Genomic DNA, 23,067 nt, shown 5'->3' with positions numbered 1-23,067 from the left:
CCAGGATAGGAGAGTGTTGGGCGTTTTGTGGTTTGGGTAATGTTGATGTTTTTGTCTGGATTCAGACATGATTATGGAATGATCTTGTCGTGGTCTCGATCCATTATGGAAACAAAGTGGACTTTTCCAATGTAGAAATTCTGTGAAACAGTTTATTTTCCACTTGAGAAGACCAAGGCATAGCTGGGTGTCAGGCCAGCTTCTGTTGTCAGCAGCTCCTTTTTGGTTTCTCTTTCTCTCATGTGTTTTCAATTCTTGAACGAAACTTTCTTTTATCAAAATATGTTCCTAAATATAGCATCAAGGGGTCCTTTCTATGTTAAGTATCCTTTGACTTAAATAATGATATTTGTGATGGTTTCAATATTATTCATCCAAGTAATTTATAAGTGATTTCGATTCTAGACTGCCAAATATTTTTTAACCTAGTTAATATTGAAATATTTGTTTTTTGCCTTTTCCAAACAATTGTATTTATATCATTGTGTATATATTTGACCACAAATCCATACCCCCATGCAGACTACTTTTCAATCTATTCTTGTTACAGATCTGTTGTATTCTTATAATTAATTATTTCTTTAACTTTCCAATTTCAACTAAACTTAAATTTATGGAAGAGACTGGAGTTCATATTAGATTTATTTTTGTAAATCTCATTCTAACTGGGATGTTGTGAGAAAGAAATTATGTGATTCATAGAAATGCATTTTGGATGTAAAGTTATTTTCGTGCTATTAAGAGAGCATTCTTTATTTTTCAGAGAGCTAAAGAAGAGGCCCAACAAAAAGAAGCGAAAGTGAAACTCCTTACTGAGTCTGTAAATAGTGTCATAGCTCAAGCTCCACCTGTAGCACAAGAGGCCTTAAAAAAGGAACTTGAAACTCTAACCACCAACTACCAGTGGCTCTGCACTAGGCTGAATGGGAAATGCAAGACTTTGGAAGTCAGTTGCTTTTCTTGGTCTTTGTCAATGATATGTCAATACATGGTCATATGTGAGGCATAGTGGTTAAGAACATGGATTCCAGTGTAAAACAACTTTGGCTTGAATTCCTCATTCAGGCACTTATAAGTTGTATGACTTTGGGCCATTTGCTTAACTTGTGTAAACCTGTTTTCAATCTGTCAAGTAGACATAATACATAATTCATAAGTTGTTGAGAAAATTAAATGAGCTATTCTCTTTAAAGTACTTAGCCTAGTACTCAATATATGTGAGTAGCTATGCTTCTAATTCTTATTACTATTATTAGGTTATAAAATCCTATAAATTTTCTCCAGATTTATAGACAGTGATCTTTATTTTTTCTTATTTTTGTATGTACATAAACTTATTTAAGTATCTTAGGGGAAAAGCATTCTGTAGAGAAGTATATTTTTACTATAATTGTCTTTAGTAATTGCTGTGCCCCATAGAGTTCTTTGTTAGACATGTTACCTAACCAGCTCTATATTTTTTGATATTTTGCATTATATTTATGTATTATCACAACTTCTGCTTTAACTTTTATGGATGTGCCATGCTGTCTAGATTATGCTTATCTGAATTTAGATAAAGAAAGCAGGTGCCTCAAATGATTGCCATGTAATTGCATCAAAAATAAGCTATGACCTTTCTTATGAAAATACTGTGCCAAGGGGCACAAAACTTTATCCACTACAAATGCTGATGCTGCCAGACATTGCACATGAGTTGGACTTTAAGCCCCCTTCCCTCACACAGACTGAGTTATTTTTGTGAATATGGTTAATAAAGTGTTCAGGTACCTCTTTACTTTTGAAAAACATTATTTAGTTTGCTTCATATGTTGAGGGTTTGATATTTAAAGACAGATACGATTCAGATCAATAATAAAGTACACCTTTAAAAATATTTTAAAATGTATTTGTAGCTAAAGTACCCCATATATTCCCAATACAGTATTATCATTTTCCAGTTGTAAAATGTGATCCGAGTTTCTCCATTACCAGTTCTAAGCTCTTCTTTACTCATCCTTATTCTTTTCTTTTAAATCCAATTCACTCCTCAGACTCTTGAAAAGTGCCTTCTATATGTCAGGAAATATTACCGTTTCTGAGGATATAATGACGTATCTTATGTATCAGTGTTATGTGAGTGCTATATAAAATATAACAAAGAATGGGAAGGGAAGGGATCTGATGGCACTGTACATGTCTCAAGAAAGCCACAATTAATTCACTAACATGTTACAATAGGGAGGGACTTTTTGTACCCAGGAAATGCTTTCTGACAATGTTTCAATAAAACACCTACTATTACTTTCTGATGTTCTTAATGTCCTTAAATAAGCATCATTGTTCCCTATTATTCATGTTGTTCATTTAAATGATACTCTGTGATTCATTAGAAATTTATATTGGAGTACATTTTCCAAAGGGATTTTTTTAAGTTTTCGTATTAATAACAAACTTTTCAAGACCAATTATTGGATTATTTTTCCATTTCCTTCTCATGTATAATCATTTCTAACATTCCCTATTCGTATTGAAGTTATCAAATTATTTAGTTCCATTTTAGTCGTTTTTCACTGGTTTGGAATATGTACTTTATTTTATCTTATAAATATTTCTCTATACCTCTCTAACAATAATATGGTGGAAACATTAGCATAGTTTAACTCTGAACCTACCTCTTCCATTTTCCGCATTATTGTTGCCTCATATTTCATTTTCACCTTATTTCCCCCAAATTAGTCCATATAATTGCTGTTGCTGCTGCTGCTGTTTTAACTATTTCATATAATATTTATTTAGATTTACCGATGCTATTTTCCCAATTTTTGTGACCAGTTTTGCCTTTTGTTCTTCCCTTTGCTTCTGTATTCAGTTTCTTTCTTGCTCTTTCCTTGAGTGTGAGTAGCAAATGTGTTCAGATTTTACATATTGAAAATGCCTTTATTTTTCCCGGAGTATTGGATAATGATGCAGTTGAGCAGGTAATTATGTAAGGACAGGTTTTTTTTTCCTACAACACTGAAAATATTATTTGTCTTTTGAAATTTTTTGCCTTTAAGAAATCTGCTGTCAAGTTGTTGTTTCTTTATCATTTTCTCTGGTACCTTTAAATTTTCTCTTTGTGCTGTCTGCTCTGCAGTTTCACCCTATTTTGTCTTCTACAGTTTCACTCAACTTTGTCTATGTGTAAATTTCCTTTCATTTATACTTTGTCACCTGGTGTGTTAATTAGAACAGACACATTATTTCTTTAGTGGTTCTGCATTGTCTTTGTGAAGATTTTCTTTTTCCCAATCTCTTCATTCCTTCCTAAGGGAAAACTTTCTTAGAGCTATTAAGACTATCCCCTTCCTATATTCCAGTTACTGGTTTCCCTTTAATATTTTCTATATTCTTATCTCTATCTGCTCAATTTTGGATACTTGTCTAAAATCTGTCTTCCAACTCTCAAATTCTCGCTTCAGCTGCCTGTGGCGTAATTTATCCTTCAATAGAGAAATATTCTCATCTTTATCTGTATATATGTTTATCTCTCTACATTTATGTATGTGTGTTTATATTTTTTCAAAAACATATTTTCCATTTCTCAGTATTTTATTGAGTTGTTTCACAAATCTGTTCTTTGTTATGGTTTTCTTCTTTTTTGTGATTAATTCTATGTATTCCTTTAAACAACTTAAACAGATACCATCTGTTTGACTGAAATGTTTCAACTTAATGAGTAATAAACATGACACAGTCTTATTTTTCCAATAACTACACCCAACTCTGTCAAATTTCACCTTCTGCCTGGTAGTTGGCTTCTTAAACAATATTTCTCTGGGATCTCGTTACTTTTTATTCACTTTTAGTTATTAAAATTTACTCTAATTTATATTTAAATATCATAAGTTAATCAAATATTTCACAAGTTTAGATTAATCTGTTGCTTCAGCAATTTATACAGAGGCAGGAATGAGAATAAATGGTCCCACAGTCTCCTCCTCCAACCCAGTTTCTGGATACAGATCTACTGTTGATATAAGGGAGGGTGAAGAGGGAAAAATACTCTCTTCATGTGAAAGTCCTTTTTTGGCTGCTCACAATTGCTGTTCCCTTTTGTTAAAACCCACACACATCTATAATGTCTAGTCTGTTGTCCCTCTTCTATATATTGTCACCACTGACCTGGCTCGTTCTCTATAGACTTGATTTGCTCTGTTGAGGATCCAGATTGGCCTTATTCATATGAGCTTTGAACCCCCCAAAAAAGATCTCCTAGGCTTTTATAGTACCTCGTAGTGTTTAACAAGAATTTCAAGCTGACGCTTGTCAACAGCTTTACACAAAATGCTCTTGAATATTATACCTTTTTAACCAATGCTTTAGTGATGCCGTGGAGTCTAATTTACCTACCATATCTCAACTCAGAGCCTATGGGCACTGGAAGTACCCATACTCTGTACCTTTCAGGAATGAGAAATTTGAAAGAGTTGTTTTTGATTCCTTCTTGGCCATACCAACAGCTCAACAGGAAATGAATACCAACCACCCCTTCCTGAATATATCCACCCGGTAGATGAGTGGTTTTGTTTTAGATCCTGTAAATAAAATGATCCAGATGAGTTTACCCTACCTATCCCCATAAAAGGGTGAGAAAGAAGAATTGCCTAACTATTCAAACTCTCTTCACCTCACTCCCCTCACATCTCCGTCAGCTCTCTCTGTTTAAACCAGGGCTTGTGAAAACAAGAAAGAGATGATCTCCCAAAATGAAATGTAGGCAACCAAGCCCTTTTTCTTAGGTGTGAATTCCAGTTGCCAGTCTCAAGCAAATAAACTCTATGGGAAACATACACCATGAGGCTACGCATATTTAATGTACAATTCTCCAAAATTGTTCTATTATCTTTATGTCATAAGGTATGGATTCTACCATTTGTTACAACTAATGACTCCCTCTAATGGAAGTGAATTTCCCCATGTGGCTAGTAAGGTTTTTGTTTGTTTGTTTGTTTATTTGTGAGCTCATCTATAATAGGAATTGCCTTTACTGGAATTTTGGTCTTCTTTTTGCTCTGGGCTATTGAGTTTTTGTATTGTTGCCATCAGGATTGTAGAGATTTTATGCTCTGCCCTCATGTGTGATACAAGCTTAAATTTTCGTTTGTTATGGGTGGATCTTTATTTTTCTGCCCAAAATCCCCCAACAGTAGTTTCCTTGCTAAATCACAATATTCCAATGGCTAGGGATGTTCTACTTCTTCCTTACATAGTGGATGGCACACTGCTCATTCTTTCCCATCTCCCTGGCTTGCCTCATTTCCCATCTCAAGTTAGTGTTAAATGCCCTAGCTTTGATGTCGTATACCCTGTTCTGATATGCCAGTATTTTTATAAGCTTGATTTTCCACTTTCTACTTTCATTTCCCTCTTTTTCTTTCTGACACCTGAGGTTCTATATACATGTTTTACAGATCAGCTATGAATTAAAAATGTTTCCTTTGTATTTTAACATGTATTTTGATATAACTGAAGCAGGATATGTTGGGAGTTACCTCATCGGCTCCATCTACTATTTTGAACAGAAGTTTAGTTTTTTATTTGTACTTTCCTTCAAAGCCACTTTGGATTCTGTGATTTCAAAGTAATTTTAAGTTCCAAACTGTTAAGCTTAACAGTTATTCTAAGTGGCTTTTAGCTCCAATTCGGGCTTCAAGACTATATTTTATTTTGCAAAGGTGACCTGTAAAGCTGGTACATTCAGCCTCTCCAGCTGTGTCCTTCAGATGCATTGAGGACAGAAGAGGCCATCCATTCTGACAGTTAAATCAGCAAGGTAGTTCATTACCTCAATCTGCAACGAAGTTAATAAGACACATTACCAATCACGTCTCCTTGTCTTCAAAGCTCTAAGGTACCCTCGGGTATTTAAGAAGATATTTATATTTTCCCACTGGGATCTTTGCCCAGAATGAAGGCAGCCTGTAGTCCAGCAGGAGCTGGAAATGACCCAGATTTTAGATTTCTATCACCTTTTAAAGCAAAACACTTAATTTCACTTTTAGCAATAAACTGTACATAAGATATCAAGCAGGTATGAAAGGTTGGTACGTTTGCCAAGCAGGTGAGACTGATACTTTTCATCAGATAGAGATCGGATACTCTGTGTCATTTTAAGGGCTATGAACATAGAGAACTTTGGGAAATCTGATTAATTTTTTAGGTCCTTCTGAAATAAATCTTCCTTTCAAGCCTTTAATTTTGGTGGTGGTGAGGCGGGGGCAGGTGGTAGTAAGTGGTGATGATTGCTGCATTGTGTTTACTGTACTTATAGGTTCATTCAATAGTTACAAAGCTAACAGAAAATGACCGTTTTTATATTCTTATCCTCTCTTGCATCTTCCTATCTTTTCCCCAGTAGACATAATCACCATCTAGAAAGCTACCTTTGTTATTCCTTTCTTTAAAAAAATCCACACACATATGAGTGAAAAAACAATTGTGCTTAATTTCAGTATTACAGTAATGGTAAACTATAATATAGTTTTTTTAGGGCTTTGTCTTTCACCCAACATATTTGTGTCTGAGATTCATTCTTATGGTTCTTTTTGATGAAATTTTTCATTGTCACGTCTGTATTCTCTGTTTAAAGATGATGGTATATTTTTCCATTCTCCTTGCAGTGGACATTATTTCCTTTTTTTTGATTACTACAAAAAGGGCTGAAATGATCATTGTTGTAACAGTCTTGTTATCCATGTTAAACAGTTTCTCTGAGGATGCACATATCAAAAAGTGGAGTTGTTGTCTTGATGGGTATGTGAATGTTCACCTTATTGAGAATAACAAATTGTTTTCTGAAATGGTCATTCCAGTACACACACCCACCAACAGTAAATACAAATTTTTGTTAATGTATATCTTCTCTCACTCGTGGAATTGTCAAACTTCTCATTTGTGTCAATCAACATGGTATCACATTGTAATCCTCGCCTACATGTCCTTGATTACTAATGAGGTTGAACATATCTTCATGTTTAATGTATATACATATTTCTCTTTAAGATTTTGGTTTAGGTTTTCTTTTTATTTTCGATTGGGTTATTCATCTTTTATTTGACTTGCTGGCATTTTTCATATTCTTAAGTGTTACAAATGTTGCAATTGTTTTCTTCAATTTTGAGTCTGTTTTTCAATTACTTGATGGTGTCCTTTGATGAATAGAAGGTCCTAATTTTAATGTAGTCGAATGTATTCATCTCTTTTTTCTTACGGTCAGTTTTTTACAAGATGTCTCACTTAAGATATTCTTCTCTATGCCAAAGTCAGAAATATTTTCTTCTATATTTTCTTGTAGAAATTTTAAAGTTCTGCTTTTTTATGAGTACTTCTGTATATAAATCAGTTTCATAATACAAATTAATGGCCATTTAAAATAATCAAACCTTTGAATTAGTGGTAATATTTCTGATAATATACCTCAAGGAAATAATAAGAATGTGGAAAAATAGTCCATATTCACGATGATGTTTACCATAAATTTATAATAGCAAACAAAACTAAAAGTCCGTCTATCTAAAAAATGTATATTGCAAAACTAAGATAGAGCCACTTTAAAGAAGTCTTAGATTTTCATTAAAAATATGTCTTCTTAGTAATACAGAAAATGGTATGATATAATGTTTAGTGAAAAGAGAGCTATAGTTAAACTCATTTAAATTTTAACTATCAAATTATATATGATAAATTTCAGAGGAGGTCACAGAATACTGGTAACAGTGATGTGTGAGGGAGTTAGATTTACATATGCATTTTTACATATGCTTTTATTTTTGTTTCCCAGACTGCGATGTTGGTGCTTATTTTTATTTTAAAAAGTAAATTACTGTCTTTTGAATTTATTCATTATTCATGTAATAAAATGTTTTCTTAATGACTTTTAATTGTAGAGGTATTAGATGATGAAAATATCTAGCTGCATTTTGAATTATCTGCTATAAACTAAAGGTGAAAAATACAAAGTGTTATATTTTCAGAAGTTTTAATAATGAAATGGCACGGTTTCACATTTACTTTTCTACCATAATATTTAATCTGTGATATATATTTCTTTCTTAGGAAGTTTGGGCATGTTGGCATGAGTTATTGTCATACTTGGAGAAAGCAAACAAGTGGCTAAATGAAGTAGAATTTAAACTTAAAACCACTGAAAACATTCCTGGCGGAGCTGAGGAAATCTCTGAGGTGCTAGATGTAAGTTGTAAATTAAACCAAATGATGATAATTTATATGCAGTATTAAAAGAGGTCAAGTACCAAATAGAAGACAAATCCAAAGAAAACAACCCAAGAGAGTATAATTACTATGTTATCACTCAGCACTGGTACTTGGGATAAAGCCTTTCTTCCCCCTCATAACTTTCTAGGTCACAAGATTTTGCAAAGGGTTTGAATGACTTCTCACAGAGGAAATTTGCCTTTATTAGATCACTAAGTTTTACATAGATGCTTCACCTAATTAAATCTACCACAAACCTGCAAAGACAGTGTGAATAAACAAACTCACTGCTTTAGGGCTAATCGGGATGATAATATGAAACATTATTTCCAGTTTAAAAGCTGCACGTATTGAATTGGAACCTATTTTATACTTACTTAAAATCACAAATTTACACCTTACAGAATGTTTTGAGTTATTAAATGGATATGCTTTAATATTGGAAATATATCTTTAAAGTATTCATAAAATGTAAGTACATTTTTAAGTTTTACTTTGGAGACTTTCAATAATTAAATTTTAAATGAGTTTGCATTTATAAACTTTAACTTCTGACATTTAATCATTCAAGCTCTATGCATTTTAGTGTACTTTTGACTTATCTATATGTAATGAATATGTTGTTTTAGAATATGTAATATATGTACGTAAAGCTATAAGTAGTATAGCCCCTCTGTAAATCTATAAAATAAGGAGCATAAATTATTCAAGATATGAAGAAAAAGTGAAATATTTCTTTAGACAGAATAGAATTGTAATCCTAGAACATCAGAGCAGACACCTATGGATCATTTTATCCAACTTACTAAGTTTCAAATGAAAATTATAAAACCTGAAAAGATATTAAAGTACAACGAAGTAGATCTCCAGTGGACTTTAATTTTGGCTCAATCTGACAATGACTATAAATTTGTCGTATTCAGAGAAGTTAATTGACCAAACATTTCTTGTGAATCAGCAATGTGTTACATGTTCTAGAAAAGTTGCAGCAAATTTACAGCACATTAATAAAAGGACAGTGGCCAGAACAGAAGATAGGATGATGCTGTTACCCTATGAAATTGTCAAATCGTACATGGAGCACCATGCTAAATTCTTGCTCTCACAGTTTCAGTGATGCGCTGAAAAACTAGGGCATGTTCACAAAGGAATGTTAAGGAAAGAGAAAATTTGAAGCCATAATGAAGAGCATTTAGAAAAGACGGGGAAACAAACCTTACCATTACTATCTACTATTTTAGACGAGGCCCTCACAATGCCCACAACACAGACAAGCAGGGAGGAGGAAAATTGCGAGTGCTCTTATCTTTTATTTCTATGTTGTGGTCATAATTTCAAATTGTTCCTAATTCAGATAATGGAGCCAATAAATGAAATTCCACAGTGAAAAAATAAATAAATACATACATAAAATTGGTTCTTTGGTAGTGTTGCTGATGCTCATCCAGGAGGACATTTTGAGTGAAAAGGGCTAGATCACCACATATCAAGGATAGAAAAACTGCACGACTTCTAGGTTTTCTTGCAACTCAAGATATTTATAACTGATCCCTTAATTTTGCTTTGTTGCTTTTCATCCACCTTTAAAAAAATTTAACAAGGTATATGCTTTGTTAAGACTTATAAAATAATGTATCCATTAAAATTATTTATATCCATTTTGCAAATAAATATTTACAAAATTAAGATTTGTTAGAACTAATAAGGAATATAAATTATAAGGAAAATTATTAACAATCACATTGTTCTACTCAAAAATTTGATGGCTTTTACAGGTTATAGTGATTTTTTTAATATAAATGTATTTAGGAAGTCTCTTTATTTTCTTGAAACTTAATAGGAAAATGTATTGAGGTTGCTCAAGATTCAAGAAAAATACATAAACAGGAAAAATTGCAAATATGTATTGGAAGATTTTCATTTTTTTAAAACAAGGAAAACAGAATATTTAATAAATTTGTGAGAACATATGCCCATCACTTATTTTATAGTTATGTTTGAGGTCCAGTAAGATGAAATTGAATCCCTTGTTTTCTAGCATGCCTATGACACTGAGATTCACTTTCATCATATTATCTAGCCAGGCAACTTTGTCAATTTTGAGCAGTATAGGAGATGGGTATTATTGGGATGTACGTAGCAGAGAATCAGACAACGGTTTAAGTTCACAAAATGATCTTTTCTCACCACAAAAAGAATAGTGAAGGGAGGTTACCCAGGGATGAGGATGGATGGTTCAGCCATATTATGAGGCGAGTAGGCACTCTCTGCTCTCTCTTCCTGAGCATGAAGGACCTCACACTCAAAGTCATTGCCTCCCAGTGCAAAGATGATTGTTATACCTCCAGACCATGTATGTGCAAAAAAGTAGGAAGGGCAAAAGGATTCTTCTTGAGAGAGTACTCTTTTTCAGAATTGTGTCACGTGGACACCACTAGCTATCAGAGAAGTTGAGAAATTTAGTGTTTTACCTCTTGTGGTTTTAGAGTTAGGGGACATCAAGGAAAAAGGTGGTTGTGAATCAAGTTTTAAGTTCTCAGTCCGCAACACTGTCATAATCCCATGAAGATTCATATAGAATGACATCCTATTTTTTGAAGCAAAAATGCTCCTTGGTGTTTTTAATCCCAATTAAAATTTGCTTTAAATTGATTATGACTTAATTATATGTAAATCAGAAGATACTGAGCAATTGATGATAATTCAATGTATTTAGGAAAAAAAAGAGAAATAGTAATTATTGCAAATGTGTTTCAGTCACTTGAAAATTTGATGCGACATTCAGAGGATAACCCAAATCAGATTCGCATATTGGCACAGACCCTAACAGATGGCGGAGTCATGGATGAGCTAATCAATGAGGAACTTGAGACATTTAATTCTCGTTGGAGGGAACTACATGAAGAGGTATGAAGATAAGTGAAAAATCTCTTTAATCTAATTTGCATTAATGTATAGCAGATACATGCCTCTCAGATAAAATGAGCAATACTTTAAATATTAGCTCAGCTTTCAGGTTTCAGAGACAATCCAACGCCAGACACTGGGTAAATTCTTTACATGTGTATTATATCATGTGATTTCACAAAAACATTGTAAGTTAGGATTCTTAAAAGGCAACTGAGACATACCAAGAAGAGTAACCTTCTTGGGTCTACATACTCTGACCACAGAGTTCTTTTCCTTACTCAAGATAGACCAGTATGTGTGGGTATCCTTTCTCTCTCGCTGTCTCATTTTATTCCTCTCCCTCCATTCCACACACATTTGTTATGTCATATGTAATCTGCTAATAATACAGGCAATTCTGTTAGTACCCCATATTATTTATTCTTCACATATAACACTACATTTCTTATAGATAAATTTTCATATATCACACATGGTGTGATTTTTCAAATCAAAACTAAAACAAAATAGCAAATTTCTCCTAGTCAGTGTTTTGCATACTATCTCCTAAGAATGGATTATTTGTCAAGAAGAAAACCTATTTTATAATAATGTTTAGTTTTATATTCACTTACTGAGTACATCTACTACAGGTGAGATATGGTTCTATGGTTTGATTTGTAGGAAAAATTTGCTAACCTTCATAACTTAGAAACATTGGTTAGTTAAGGAAAAGTTATTGATTTCCTAGAATGTGCAAGACATAAAAACAAATAATATAAAGTATGAAGAGAAAAAAGAGAATAAGGGGGATAGTACCTAGGGGAGTATGCAAGAAACCATTGACTAACGACTTATTGAATAGTCAATGTCGGGGACCATTTGACATGCTTACAGATTGAAAGGGAACATCTTGAGTAGGAAAACCTCTTCTCTCTCCAATTCTGAAGAGAAGCATGTGAGGGTAGGGCAGATATCTGCAAATGTACCAGCCTCACCTCCAGTCTTGAATCCTGGGTGGCATATCCATATTTTATCCAAATCAACATAATGAATTGGGGATTGGAAAAGGGGAATTCCAAACAATCTCTTGTCCTTCATCATTGTTGCACTATTGCTGGATCTGAGTCAAATAGATATTGCTATGTGGCAAGTAAATTGAAGATCATTTCAATGTGGGTTGTGATATGGAATTGGAATGTGTTTTTATTTCTATTTGAGTATCAGTGTCAGGTAGGAGAGAGCAGTTCAAGCAAAAAATTAAAAGTCATTGTGAAACTGACCTTGGCTTAGCTGTGAAAAGACTGAATTTTTTTTTTTTTTTTGAGACAGGGTCTTGCTCTGTCACTGAGACTGGAGTGAGTGGCATGATCGTGGCTCACTGTAGCCTCGACCTCCCTGGGCTCAGGTGATCTTCCCATCTCAGCCTCCTGAGTAGCTGGGGCTACAGGTGCATGCTGCCACTCCAGGTTATTTGTGTGTGTGTGTGGAAATGTTGTTTTGCCATGTTGGCCAGGCTGGTCTTGAACTCCTGGGCTCAAGCTCTCCACTTGCCTTGGCTTCCCAAAGTGCTGGGAGATACACCTGGCCAAGATCCAACTTCAGTGTTTGACATTTTTCAGTACTCATCTATTCTGTCCTTAGGAATAGCTTACTCTCTAACTTGATCTTGGTATTAACTCTATTAATGTAATTATATTGCAATCCTTTATTAACACAAAACTACTTATAACCTTCTATTTTAAAGGTTTTTGGCATAAACCCTGATATTTCCCCCAAATAAAAAATAATTCAGTTGAGCAACATACCCTGGTTCAACACGTATTATCTTATTCTCTGGACTGAGTTTTTAAAGCATAAACTTTTGAATAAGAAAATACTTGAAACTTGGGCTAGAATAACACCTCGTATTATTAATCAGGGTCCAGACAGGGCACAGAAACCACTCAGTCACTTAAACAGAGAAGGTTTAACACAAATAAGTATTAACTACTTACTGGAAATTAATTTTTAATAGGGAATAAAACAGATCTCTAAAGAATACCCTAAGCCTGAGGAATAGTACACAAACAAGGAACTAATATGGAAAGATAGGAGCTCAACCCAAGGCTGGATTCAATCTTCTTTAGAAAGAGTGTGTCTGCCTCCCATGGGATGACAGAGAAGTTTCCTTCATTGACCCAATCCAGAACAAGTCTATAGCCAGTGAGCTGAAGCTAGTGTGAAGAGAATATTGGAGGGGAATGCTGACAAAATTCACAGGGAAGTAGCCTATGGTGGGGAACCATTGAATTTGCTAGAAAGCTGTCTGGTGTATTCATTGGACATGGTGGGAAACTACCTGTAGTGGATGCTACTAAACTTGAGGAAATGAGGTGGGGCTCCAGGAAGCTGCCTATGGATTTGCCACCCATCCTCAATTTGCTTACTGGGTACCCATAGAACTTGTCAAACACGACCCATAGTGTTGCTGAAAGTCTTCTGGGTAAAGTGGGGTGGATGAGGTGAGCCTTACTGGGCATTCCGTAGGCCAGCCTAGAGTCACAGGTTTGAAAAAGAATTAAAAGCACACTGGAACAGACAAACCTCTACCTCCCCCATTGTCACTCCAGCATCCTTTACTGACAGAACTTAATATCATGTCAGCTGACAAGGGGAGAAATGTTCCCGTGTCAAAAACAAGATCATGTTGAAAGGCAAAAAATTGATAACTGGCAAATCCTTCTGTAATTCACTGGCTATGTGAATTTGAGTAGCAGTTTTAAACTTACATTTCCTCATCCTGTTTCATAGGGTTTTTTTTTTTGTGAGCAAAATATAAAATACGGCACTTAAAGTATTATGGTTCCAGGAACACAGTACATATTCAATAAATTATTCAATAAATTCAATACATTATCAGCCTTTTTACTTTTACTAGGTCATATTCTAGAGTATCAGCCCTCAAAAATTGTGTGTGTGTGTTTGTATGGGTGTAAATATATATATATATAAATATATAAATATATAAATATGTAAATATATATTAAAGTATATGAATATATATTTAAAAATATGTAAATATATATAAATACATACATACATGCATATATATATATATATATCTCCCACTGAGGGCAGTGTTGGGTAAATAAATGCAGATAGTGCAATATGAAATATAATGAAATGCACATGCCTCCATTAGTTAAATAAAATGCGAAGACAGATAAAAAGGATTTTTATCACCCTCCAAGTCTTAAAATCAGAAGCTCTCCACTTGTACCTCAATGATCAATTAAGCAGTGTTAAAATAACAATAAATCTAAATAAATAAACTTGAAACTATTATCAGTCCTAGCTTTATTTATATTACATATTTGGCCAGTAATAACCTATGAGTTATTTGACAATGAAAATAAAGCATATTTAGTTTTTACGGCTTTCATGAAAACCGCATCACGTTAAACATAATATCCTTCTCAAATTCTGTTGTATCAGCCTGTGATAAGCTGATTAGACCTTAAAGATACAATGTTAAATTAAAACAATGTGTAGTAATAGGACTTTTGTATTTCTCAGGCTTTGCTCAGCACTTTGATCAATTTCAAACTACTTAGGTAAAAAAGACACACCTAATAATTTATTAGCTAAATCAATCCTTTGGATATTTCCACTATCTAGTTAAAAAGACCGGTGTTTCGATGCAGTAGAATAAGCCTTGGGATAAATTATCTGAGGGGCTGAAGAAACAAAATGATTACAGTAACTGAGTTTTTAAATCAATTTTAAAAATTCTTGTTGTACATTAATGTGTTATAATCAAGAATTCTGAATTTGTTTTAGGCCATGATTTTCTTGATTTTTGGTTGGTTAAAGAAAAAAGTTTTTATTTTGTTGTTATTTTCTATTTTTAGTTTATTTTATTTGTTTGAGACAGAGTCTCTCTCTGAAGCCCAGGCTGGAGTGCAATGGCACGATCTTGGCTCACTGCAACCTCTGCCTCCTGGGTTCAAGCAATTCTCCTGCCTCAGCCAGATTTGCTATTAATAAACAAAGTGCGTTTTAATTTGAAGATGAGCCTTAACCTATTTTTTAAAATCAATTAAGTGCCTATGTCAGAGGTTTGTGAGGTTTTTATATCACCCACCTAATGTTTCTTATAGCTGCAGTTATGCAGGACTAAGGTAACATTCAATTGCCTGTTAAATCAATCAAACAGCCAGACTTTTATTGCCTATGAATATTTAAAAGAGATTTGCTACATCCCATTCCTAATTTCAGAGTGTGAGTTTGCATTCAAATAAGTAATAAATTATTTCCATCACTTCAAAAGGCATCTTTCATTCTTGATAATCATATGGCACTATATTTTCTACTCACAGTAATGATTTGAAAGATGGTTAGCAAACCAGGCAACATCTCCAACAGACATACCAAATCATATCATTTTTACAACTATTGTAATAGCTTTATTCTCTAACAGGGTAACCAAGCAGCAGAAGATGTTTTAGTAATACAACAAAATGAATAATAATATTGGTAATAGTATTTGGTTACAGAGACTCAGGTACCCTTTTAATTGTCAGATATGCATTTTCTCATTTAGTTCTCACAATAGCCTTATGATACATGGTGGCTTTTGTTTTTGTTTTTTCTTTTTTTGAGATGGAGTCTTGCCCTGTTGCCCAGGCTAGAGTACAAGGGTGCAATCTCAGCTCACTGCAACCTCCTCCTCCCGGGTTCAAGCGATTATCCTGCCTCAGCCTCCCAAGTAGCTGGGATTACTGGCACATGCCACTACGCCAGGCTAATTTTTGTATTTTTAGTAGAGATGGAGCTTCACCATGTTGGCCAGGCTGGCCTCAAACTCCTGACCTCAGGTGATCCACCCGCCTCAGCCTCCCAAAGTACTTGAATTACAGGCGTGAGCCACCGCATCTGGCCGATATATCGTTTTTCATATTCCCATTCTATAGAAATTGAAAGGATATTAAAGGCCCTAGGAAGAAGCTATTGAGCATTTAGACCCATCTCTTTATACTTGAAGCCTAGGCACATGACCATTTGGCTACACTACCTCCAATCTCTGTGACCCTTTTCATATATTAAAAATAAAATCTCAGCTAATAAATGAATATGGCAATTAACGAGTTTCCCCGTTTTTAAGGAAAGCTTAAAACATGACCTTAAAAGTATTAGGGCTGACTAATTAAAATAAAATTTAGAGTCTTAAATATTAAAGTCACACATTGAGAAGTCCAAAGCCTTTACCACTTCTCTTGATGAGTGATTATTTCACCTCTTTCGTGGATTATTAATGCCCGCATTTCAGTCACTTTCAAAGATGTCTGTAAGTTGTTTTGCCTGACGTGAAATAGCAAATTTACTGAAAGGGACAAAATCTAAATTGGTTAATTCTTCTGTAATAGTAATGTTTATGATAGACTCATAGAGGGCCCTATTAATTTTTCCTGGTAATAATGACTTTGAATTTTTCCCTCAGTGTCACATCTGCCTTAGCATATATAGACCAGAACGGAAGAACATTGCTTGAAGGAAGACTATAAAGTAATCTAGGAAAATAAGTGGCATATTATGCTTTATTAATTTGTCAATATGTTTTTTAGACAATATCTGTCTATAATAATAGTAAAAGCCATTACTTTTTGAGCACAGTTTTATGTCAGTCGTTTTGCTAAGCCGTTAGAAGCAACGTCAAACTTAAATCCCACATTTGCTTTATGAAATAGATTTGATTAGCTTACTTCACAGATGTTGTGATAGGGCTGACTTCTGTTCTCAAGGGCTAGGACAGCTAAGTCTTCTGTAATGCCCTCTGCAAAGCACTAGGATGCTGGAAAATGTCTAGTAGTTGTATTTTATGTTGCTTTCGAGGAAGTATAAGTAAACCTTTAAAGGCCAGGAAAAAAATCAGATGAAACTGAAGTCATACCGTAACATGACTATGACCACTGACATTTGTATTGTGGAGTTAAAAGCTAAGAATGGGAACCCCAATTTTAGGTGAATTAAGTCATTTGATGGAAAAGAAATATGATCCTCTGGCTCAAGAAAATGGGGGAGCTAAACACAGATTCCACATAAAACTGGGGTTCTATCAGTAAAACAATGGGCGAGAGAATTCTATCTGCAGAGAGAACAAACATAAAAAGACATCTGTCTTCTCACTGTGAGTGCAAAGTAATAGAATAATTATAATAATGTCACCTGAAAATGTGTGTTGGCCTATTCTTGGAAGGTGAGTAACTCTTGAGTGTATATTATCACATAGTGTAAAGAAATATCCAAACAAGGGATTAAGTCAGAGTAGCACCAGGTTAGGAGCGTCCTAGCATTAGTTAGAAGCAAATGCAAATTGTTTACCATGAAAAGTGCCCTCAGTGTCCTCACAGATTAAACTCAGGGGAATTTGAGCTCATCATAAACACATAAACATACACACACTCACACACACACACAAGAAAAGCCCTCATGAAGCACAGTCAGCCCATACAACGAAGGGTGAGTTTACTTCTAGAATTTCAGATATTAGAATTGCAAGATGTATAGTATAAAATAAATAGGTAAAATATTATAGAAATAAATGTTATTGAAGTTATAAAAAAGAAAACATTGTAAAAATGGAATAAAGAATCAAAAACAACTACAATTAAAAATGAGAAAATGAATATATTATATATAAACATATTAGTTGAAAGAAATGATTTAAAAGAAAACTAAAAGAGAATGTACAGACTGTGTTACCAAAAACTAAGGAGGTGGAAGATGTGAACAAGAGGTAATAGATACAGGGGTGGGGAGTAGAATATGAACATATAACTTATCTCAGTGGGAGTTTTCAAAGAGGAGAATAAAGAAAATGGAGATTATTATTATTCAATATAAAAAAATTAGATAACCCATTTTAAAAATGAGCAGTTGAGCTCAAAAGACATTTCTCCAATGAAGACCTACATATGGCCAACATATATATGAAAAGGTGCTCAAAATCATTAATCATCAGGGCTATGTAAATCAAAACCACAATGATATATGTCTTCACATCTGTTAGAATGGCAGTTACTTAAAAAGAAAATCAAGAGATGACAAGTTTGGCAAGAATGTGGAGAAAAGTGCCCCTTGTACCCTGATGGCAGGAATGTGAATTCATGCTGACACTATGGAAAACAGTATGGAGATTCCTCAAAAAAATAATAAATTAAAAATAGAATTACTATATGATCCAGCAATTCCACTTCTAGGGATATATCCAAAGGAAATTGAATAAGAATCACAAGGAGATTATCTGCACTCTATTCTTTATTGCAGCATTATTTACAATAGCAAAGATATAGAGACAACCTAAATGTCCATTGACAGGTGAAAGGAAAAAGAAAATGTGATATATACGTACAATGAAATATTATTCAGCCCTTAAAAAATAAGCAAATCCTGCCGTTTCGCTGTAACAACATGGATATACCTGGAGGACATTATGCTACATGAAGTAAGCCAGACATAGACAAATAATACATGATACCAATCATATTATGAATCTAATACAGTCAAACTAATGCAAGGAGAATGTGGAATGCTTCCTGCCAGGGGCTAGGGGAAGGGAAAAATGGAGAGATATTTGTAAAAGGGTACAATGTTTAGGTTATACAATATAGATAATTCCTAGAGATCTACTGTAAAGCATATTGCCTATAGTTACTCTATTTACTTAAACTTTGCTAAGAGGATAGACCTTATGTTAAGTGTTCTGTTACAGAATAATAATAATACTAGAATAGGAGGAAAGTTTTGGAGATGATGAATAGGTTTATGTCATAGATTGAGGTAATGTTTTTATCAGTGTATATTTATCTCCAAACTCAGCAACTTGTGTATGTTAATTATATACAGCTTTCTTGTATGTCATAATTTTTTTTAAGAAATGGAGATGGAGTAATATATGAAGGATATTAAAGGAAAATTTCCAAGAGCCAGTGACATAAACCACTTAAACAGAAAGCACATTATATAACAGGCAAAATAAATAAATAGAAATCCAATCTCAGACACATCACAGTGAAAGTGCCGAAATCCAAAGACAAATTTATATTAGCAGCCAGAGGTGAGATGGATAACCTACAAAGGAATTAAATTTAGGCTGACATTAGACTTCTTATCTACAACAATGAATAAGAATAAAAAGGCAATGGAAAATATTTTCACGATATTGAAAAAATTACCATCAACCTAGAATTCTGAACTCAACAAAATTAGTTCTTCAGAGTAAGAGGAAATTAGACATTATCAGAGTGAAAAAAAAGTGAAATTTTACCCCAATAGACCCTTACTATAAAAATGTCTAAAGTAAGTATGAAGAATTAGAAGTAGTAGAAAAATAAGTTTTAAAGGTTTTAGATGCAATAAGTATGATGAAAAAATAGTTAAGCTTTTAAATACAAAAGGCATTTGTTGCAAAAAATATATAAGAATATCTAATTTCATTTAAAATAATTTTGATCTAAAATACTAGATTAAACACAATATGGAGGGGAGTTACAGCCACAAGCCCTTTTATTTAGAAAGAGGGTAGAGATAGTGACTAAATGTCGACTTTATGCTGTAATAAATTGTCAAGGATAACCATTAATGGAGCATCCACCTGGCAAACAATCAAAGAATGATAAAAGGAACAGTTCTCAATCAATACGCAGTAAAGCAAGAAAGAAGGAAAACAAAACAGAAAAATGTGAGATGAGCATAAAATAAAAGATAAGATGGTAGAAAAATAGAAATAGAAAGAAATAGATGGTAGAAAAATACCAGCGGCCGGGCATGATAGCTCATGCCTTAATCCCAGCACTTTGGGAGGCCGAGGCAGGCAGACGAGCCTGCCAACAAGGTGATACCTGGTCTCTACCACAAATACAAAAAAAAAAAAAAAAAAAAAAAAAAAAAAAAACCCAAAAAAAGTATCCAGGCTTGGTGGTGGGTGCCTATAATCCCAACTACTCGGGAGGCTGAGACAGGAGAATCACTTGAACCCAGGGAACGGAAGTTGCAGTGAGCTGAGATCATGCCATTTCACTCCAGACTGGGTGAAAGAGCAAAACTCTGCCTCAAAAAAAAAAAAAAAAAAAAAAAAAGGAAAGAAAAGAAAAAGAAAAAAAAAATACATCTGTAGTCCCAGAACTATTTGCTCAATACATTTATTATATAAATGTAGAAAGTTTCAGAATAAAGCATCAAAATTCAAAATACGTTGTTTTTAAGAAATACATAAAAACACATATATCGAAAATGGAAACAGATTTTCCAAAACGGATTAATCAATAAAAAGCTTAGACACCTAATTTATTTCCAGCAAAATAGACATTATGGTCATTACCATTATTAGGCAAAAAATGGAGTAAAATATAACAGTTCTAAAACTTGTACATACCTGGCCGGGCATGGTGGCTCACGCTTCTAATCCCAGCACTTTGAGAGGCCGAGGAGGGTGGCTCACCTGAGGTCAGGAGTTTGAGACCAACCTGGGCAGCATGGTGAAACCCCGTCTCTACTAAAAATACAAAAATTAACCAGGTGTGGTGGTGCACGCCTGTAGTCCCAGCTGCTTGGGAGGCTGAGGTGGGAGAATTGCTTGAATCTGGGAGGCAGAGGTTGCAGTGAGCTGAGATTGCAGTCTCCACTCCAGCCTGGGTTACGGAGTGAGACTCTGTCAAAAGAAACAAAACAACCTCGTACATACCTGGGAAAATACCTTTAAAATACATAAAGCAAAAATCCACACAATAACAAGAAGAAATACACAACTATATCAGCATGGTGGGAGATTTCATAGTGCCTCTTTCTTTCAAGACACCAGACAAAAGTTAGTGAAGATAGTGATGATTAACAGTTGATAAGGTGGATATAAAGACTGTATAGAGAACCCCAAATCAGAGTGTAAATTTCATCTGAAGTACATGGAAATGTCAATACATTTCACATATTTGGTATTATCAGGGAAATACTCTTAAATTTGTAACAAGCTAGAATCAATAGTAAAAACTTGACTAAATTAAATAATTTGTGGATCAAAGATGAAGTCAAAATGGATAGTTAAAATTCATAGAACCGAGTGATAATAAAAATAAAAATTCAAACTAATTGGCTCCTGTTAATTTTTATAGAAGAGACAGAAGGGCTGAAAACTAGTGAGCTAACTGCCCATCTCAAGAAAATAGGGAAAAGTATAATAAATGCAGAGAAAGTAAATGGAAAGAGAAGAATTCAAGAGCAGAAATAAATAAAAACAACATGGAATCAATAAAATTTAAATGCCCATATTCATGTTTTAATTAGACAAATCAACTGAGAGGGAAGTAAAAAAAATATAAAATATTAAGGATGAAAATGTTACAACTACAGTTATAATATATTTTTAAAATACAGAAAATACTAAAAACTATGCAAATAAGTTGAGAAACTTACGTGAAATGGATGAATTTCTAGGAGAATATTGCTACAAAAATGATGGAAGGGGATATAGAAAGCCTGAGGAGACAGAAATTTAATCACAAATTAAAAGTCTTCCTAAAAAGACTATATTAGACTGAAATTATTTTACATTCAAATTTGAACACACTTTCTAGGAATAGATAATTCCAATCATCAACAAACTCAGTAGAACATACAAGGCAATATACATGTCTGGAAAATAGAAGGTTAAAAAATATTTTTTTTTTTTTACCAAAATCAGACAAAAATGAAACAGGAAGGAAAACCCCATGCCAATTTCAGTCATAAATTAATAAGGAAAAGTTCTGAAACAAATTATTGGCCAACTGGATCCAAGTGTGTATGAAACAGTGTTTAAGCTTAATGTTCTCCCTTTCCTTTCTATATTCACTCTTTATAATACTTTATGCAGTGTCATGGCTTTAAATAAAATTTACATGCTAATTATTCTCAAAATATTATCTCTGGCACAGACTTTTGCCCTTAACTTCAGACCATATGTCCAGCCTTCTATTGTGTATTTTTCTCCTGGGATATCTCATAGGCTACTCAAACTTAACATACTCAGATTACAGCTCCTATCAAAGCTACCCAACACCGTTTTCTCCACCTTTGTTAATGCCATCTCATTCCTGAAATTTCTCATACCAAAACTTTTAAAATGAACTTTGATTCTTGTCTTTCTTTATCAGCCTTTCTCTTAGCAGATCTGAAAGATGGTCTCAACAGATCTAGCTGTTGTTTTACTTTTATGTTCTGGGTATATATGCAGGTTTGTTATACAGGTAAACAGTGTGTCATGGGGGGTTGGTGTACAGATTATTTCATCACCCAGGTAATAAGCATACTACCTGATAGGTATTTTTTCTGATCCTCCCCTTCCTCCCATTCTCTATCCTCAAGTAGGACCCAGTGTCTGTTCCCTCGTTGTGTCCATGTATTCTCATTATTTAGCTCCCACTTATAAGTGAGAACATGTGATATTTAGTTGTCTGTTCCTGCATTAGTTTGCTAAGTAGAATGGTCTCCAGCTCCCTCCATGTTCCCGCAAAGGACATGAACTCATTCTTTTTGTGGCTGCGTAGTGTTCCATGGTGTATATGCACCACATTTTCTTTATCTAGTCTACCATGGAGGGCATTTAGGTTGATTCTGTATCTTTGCTATTGTGAATAGTGTTGCAATGAACATATGTGTGCATGTGTCTTTGTGGTAGAACAATTTGTATTCCTTTGGCTATACACCCGGTAATGGGGTTGCTGTGTTGAACGTTCTGTTTTTAGCTCTGCCAAACTGCTTTCCACAAGGGCTCAACTAATTTACACCCCCACCAGCAGTGTATAAATGTTCTGTTTTCTCTGCAATCCCAACAGCATCTGTTATTTTTTGACATTTTAATAATAGCCATTTTGACTGGTGCGAGATGGCATCTTATCGTGGTTTTAATGTGCACTTCTCTAATGG

General features: G+C 34.0%; 1 protein-coding gene across 8 annotated transcripts in view; it reads left to right on the top strand.

Moving 5' to 3' along the window:
* DMD (dystrophin) overlaps positions 1–23,067 on the top strand; it is a 2,091,067-nt gene that overhangs the window by 763,389 nt on the left and 1,304,611 nt on the right. For all 8 annotated transcript variants that reach the window (XM_055376532.2, XM_055376533.2, XM_055376528.2 and 5 more), the window contains exons 27-29: positions 764–946; positions 8,080–8,214; positions 10,996–11,145. In XM_055376532.2, coding sequence (XP_055232507.1) covers positions 764–946; positions 8,080–8,214; positions 10,996–11,145 — 468 coding nt within the window. The remainder of the gene's footprint in view (positions 1–763; positions 947–8,079; positions 8,215–10,995; positions 11,146–23,067) is intronic.

Source organism: Gorilla gorilla, chromosome X (assembly GCF_029281585.2).
Source record: "Gorilla gorilla gorilla isolate KB3781 chromosome X, NHGRI_mGorGor1-v2.1_pri, whole genome shotgun sequence".
Lineage (NCBI taxonomy): Eukaryota > Metazoa > Chordata > Mammalia > Primates > Hominidae > Gorilla > Gorilla gorilla.
Note: the sequence above shows the minus strand (reverse complement) of the source record. Positions and strands in the feature narration are given on the sequence as shown.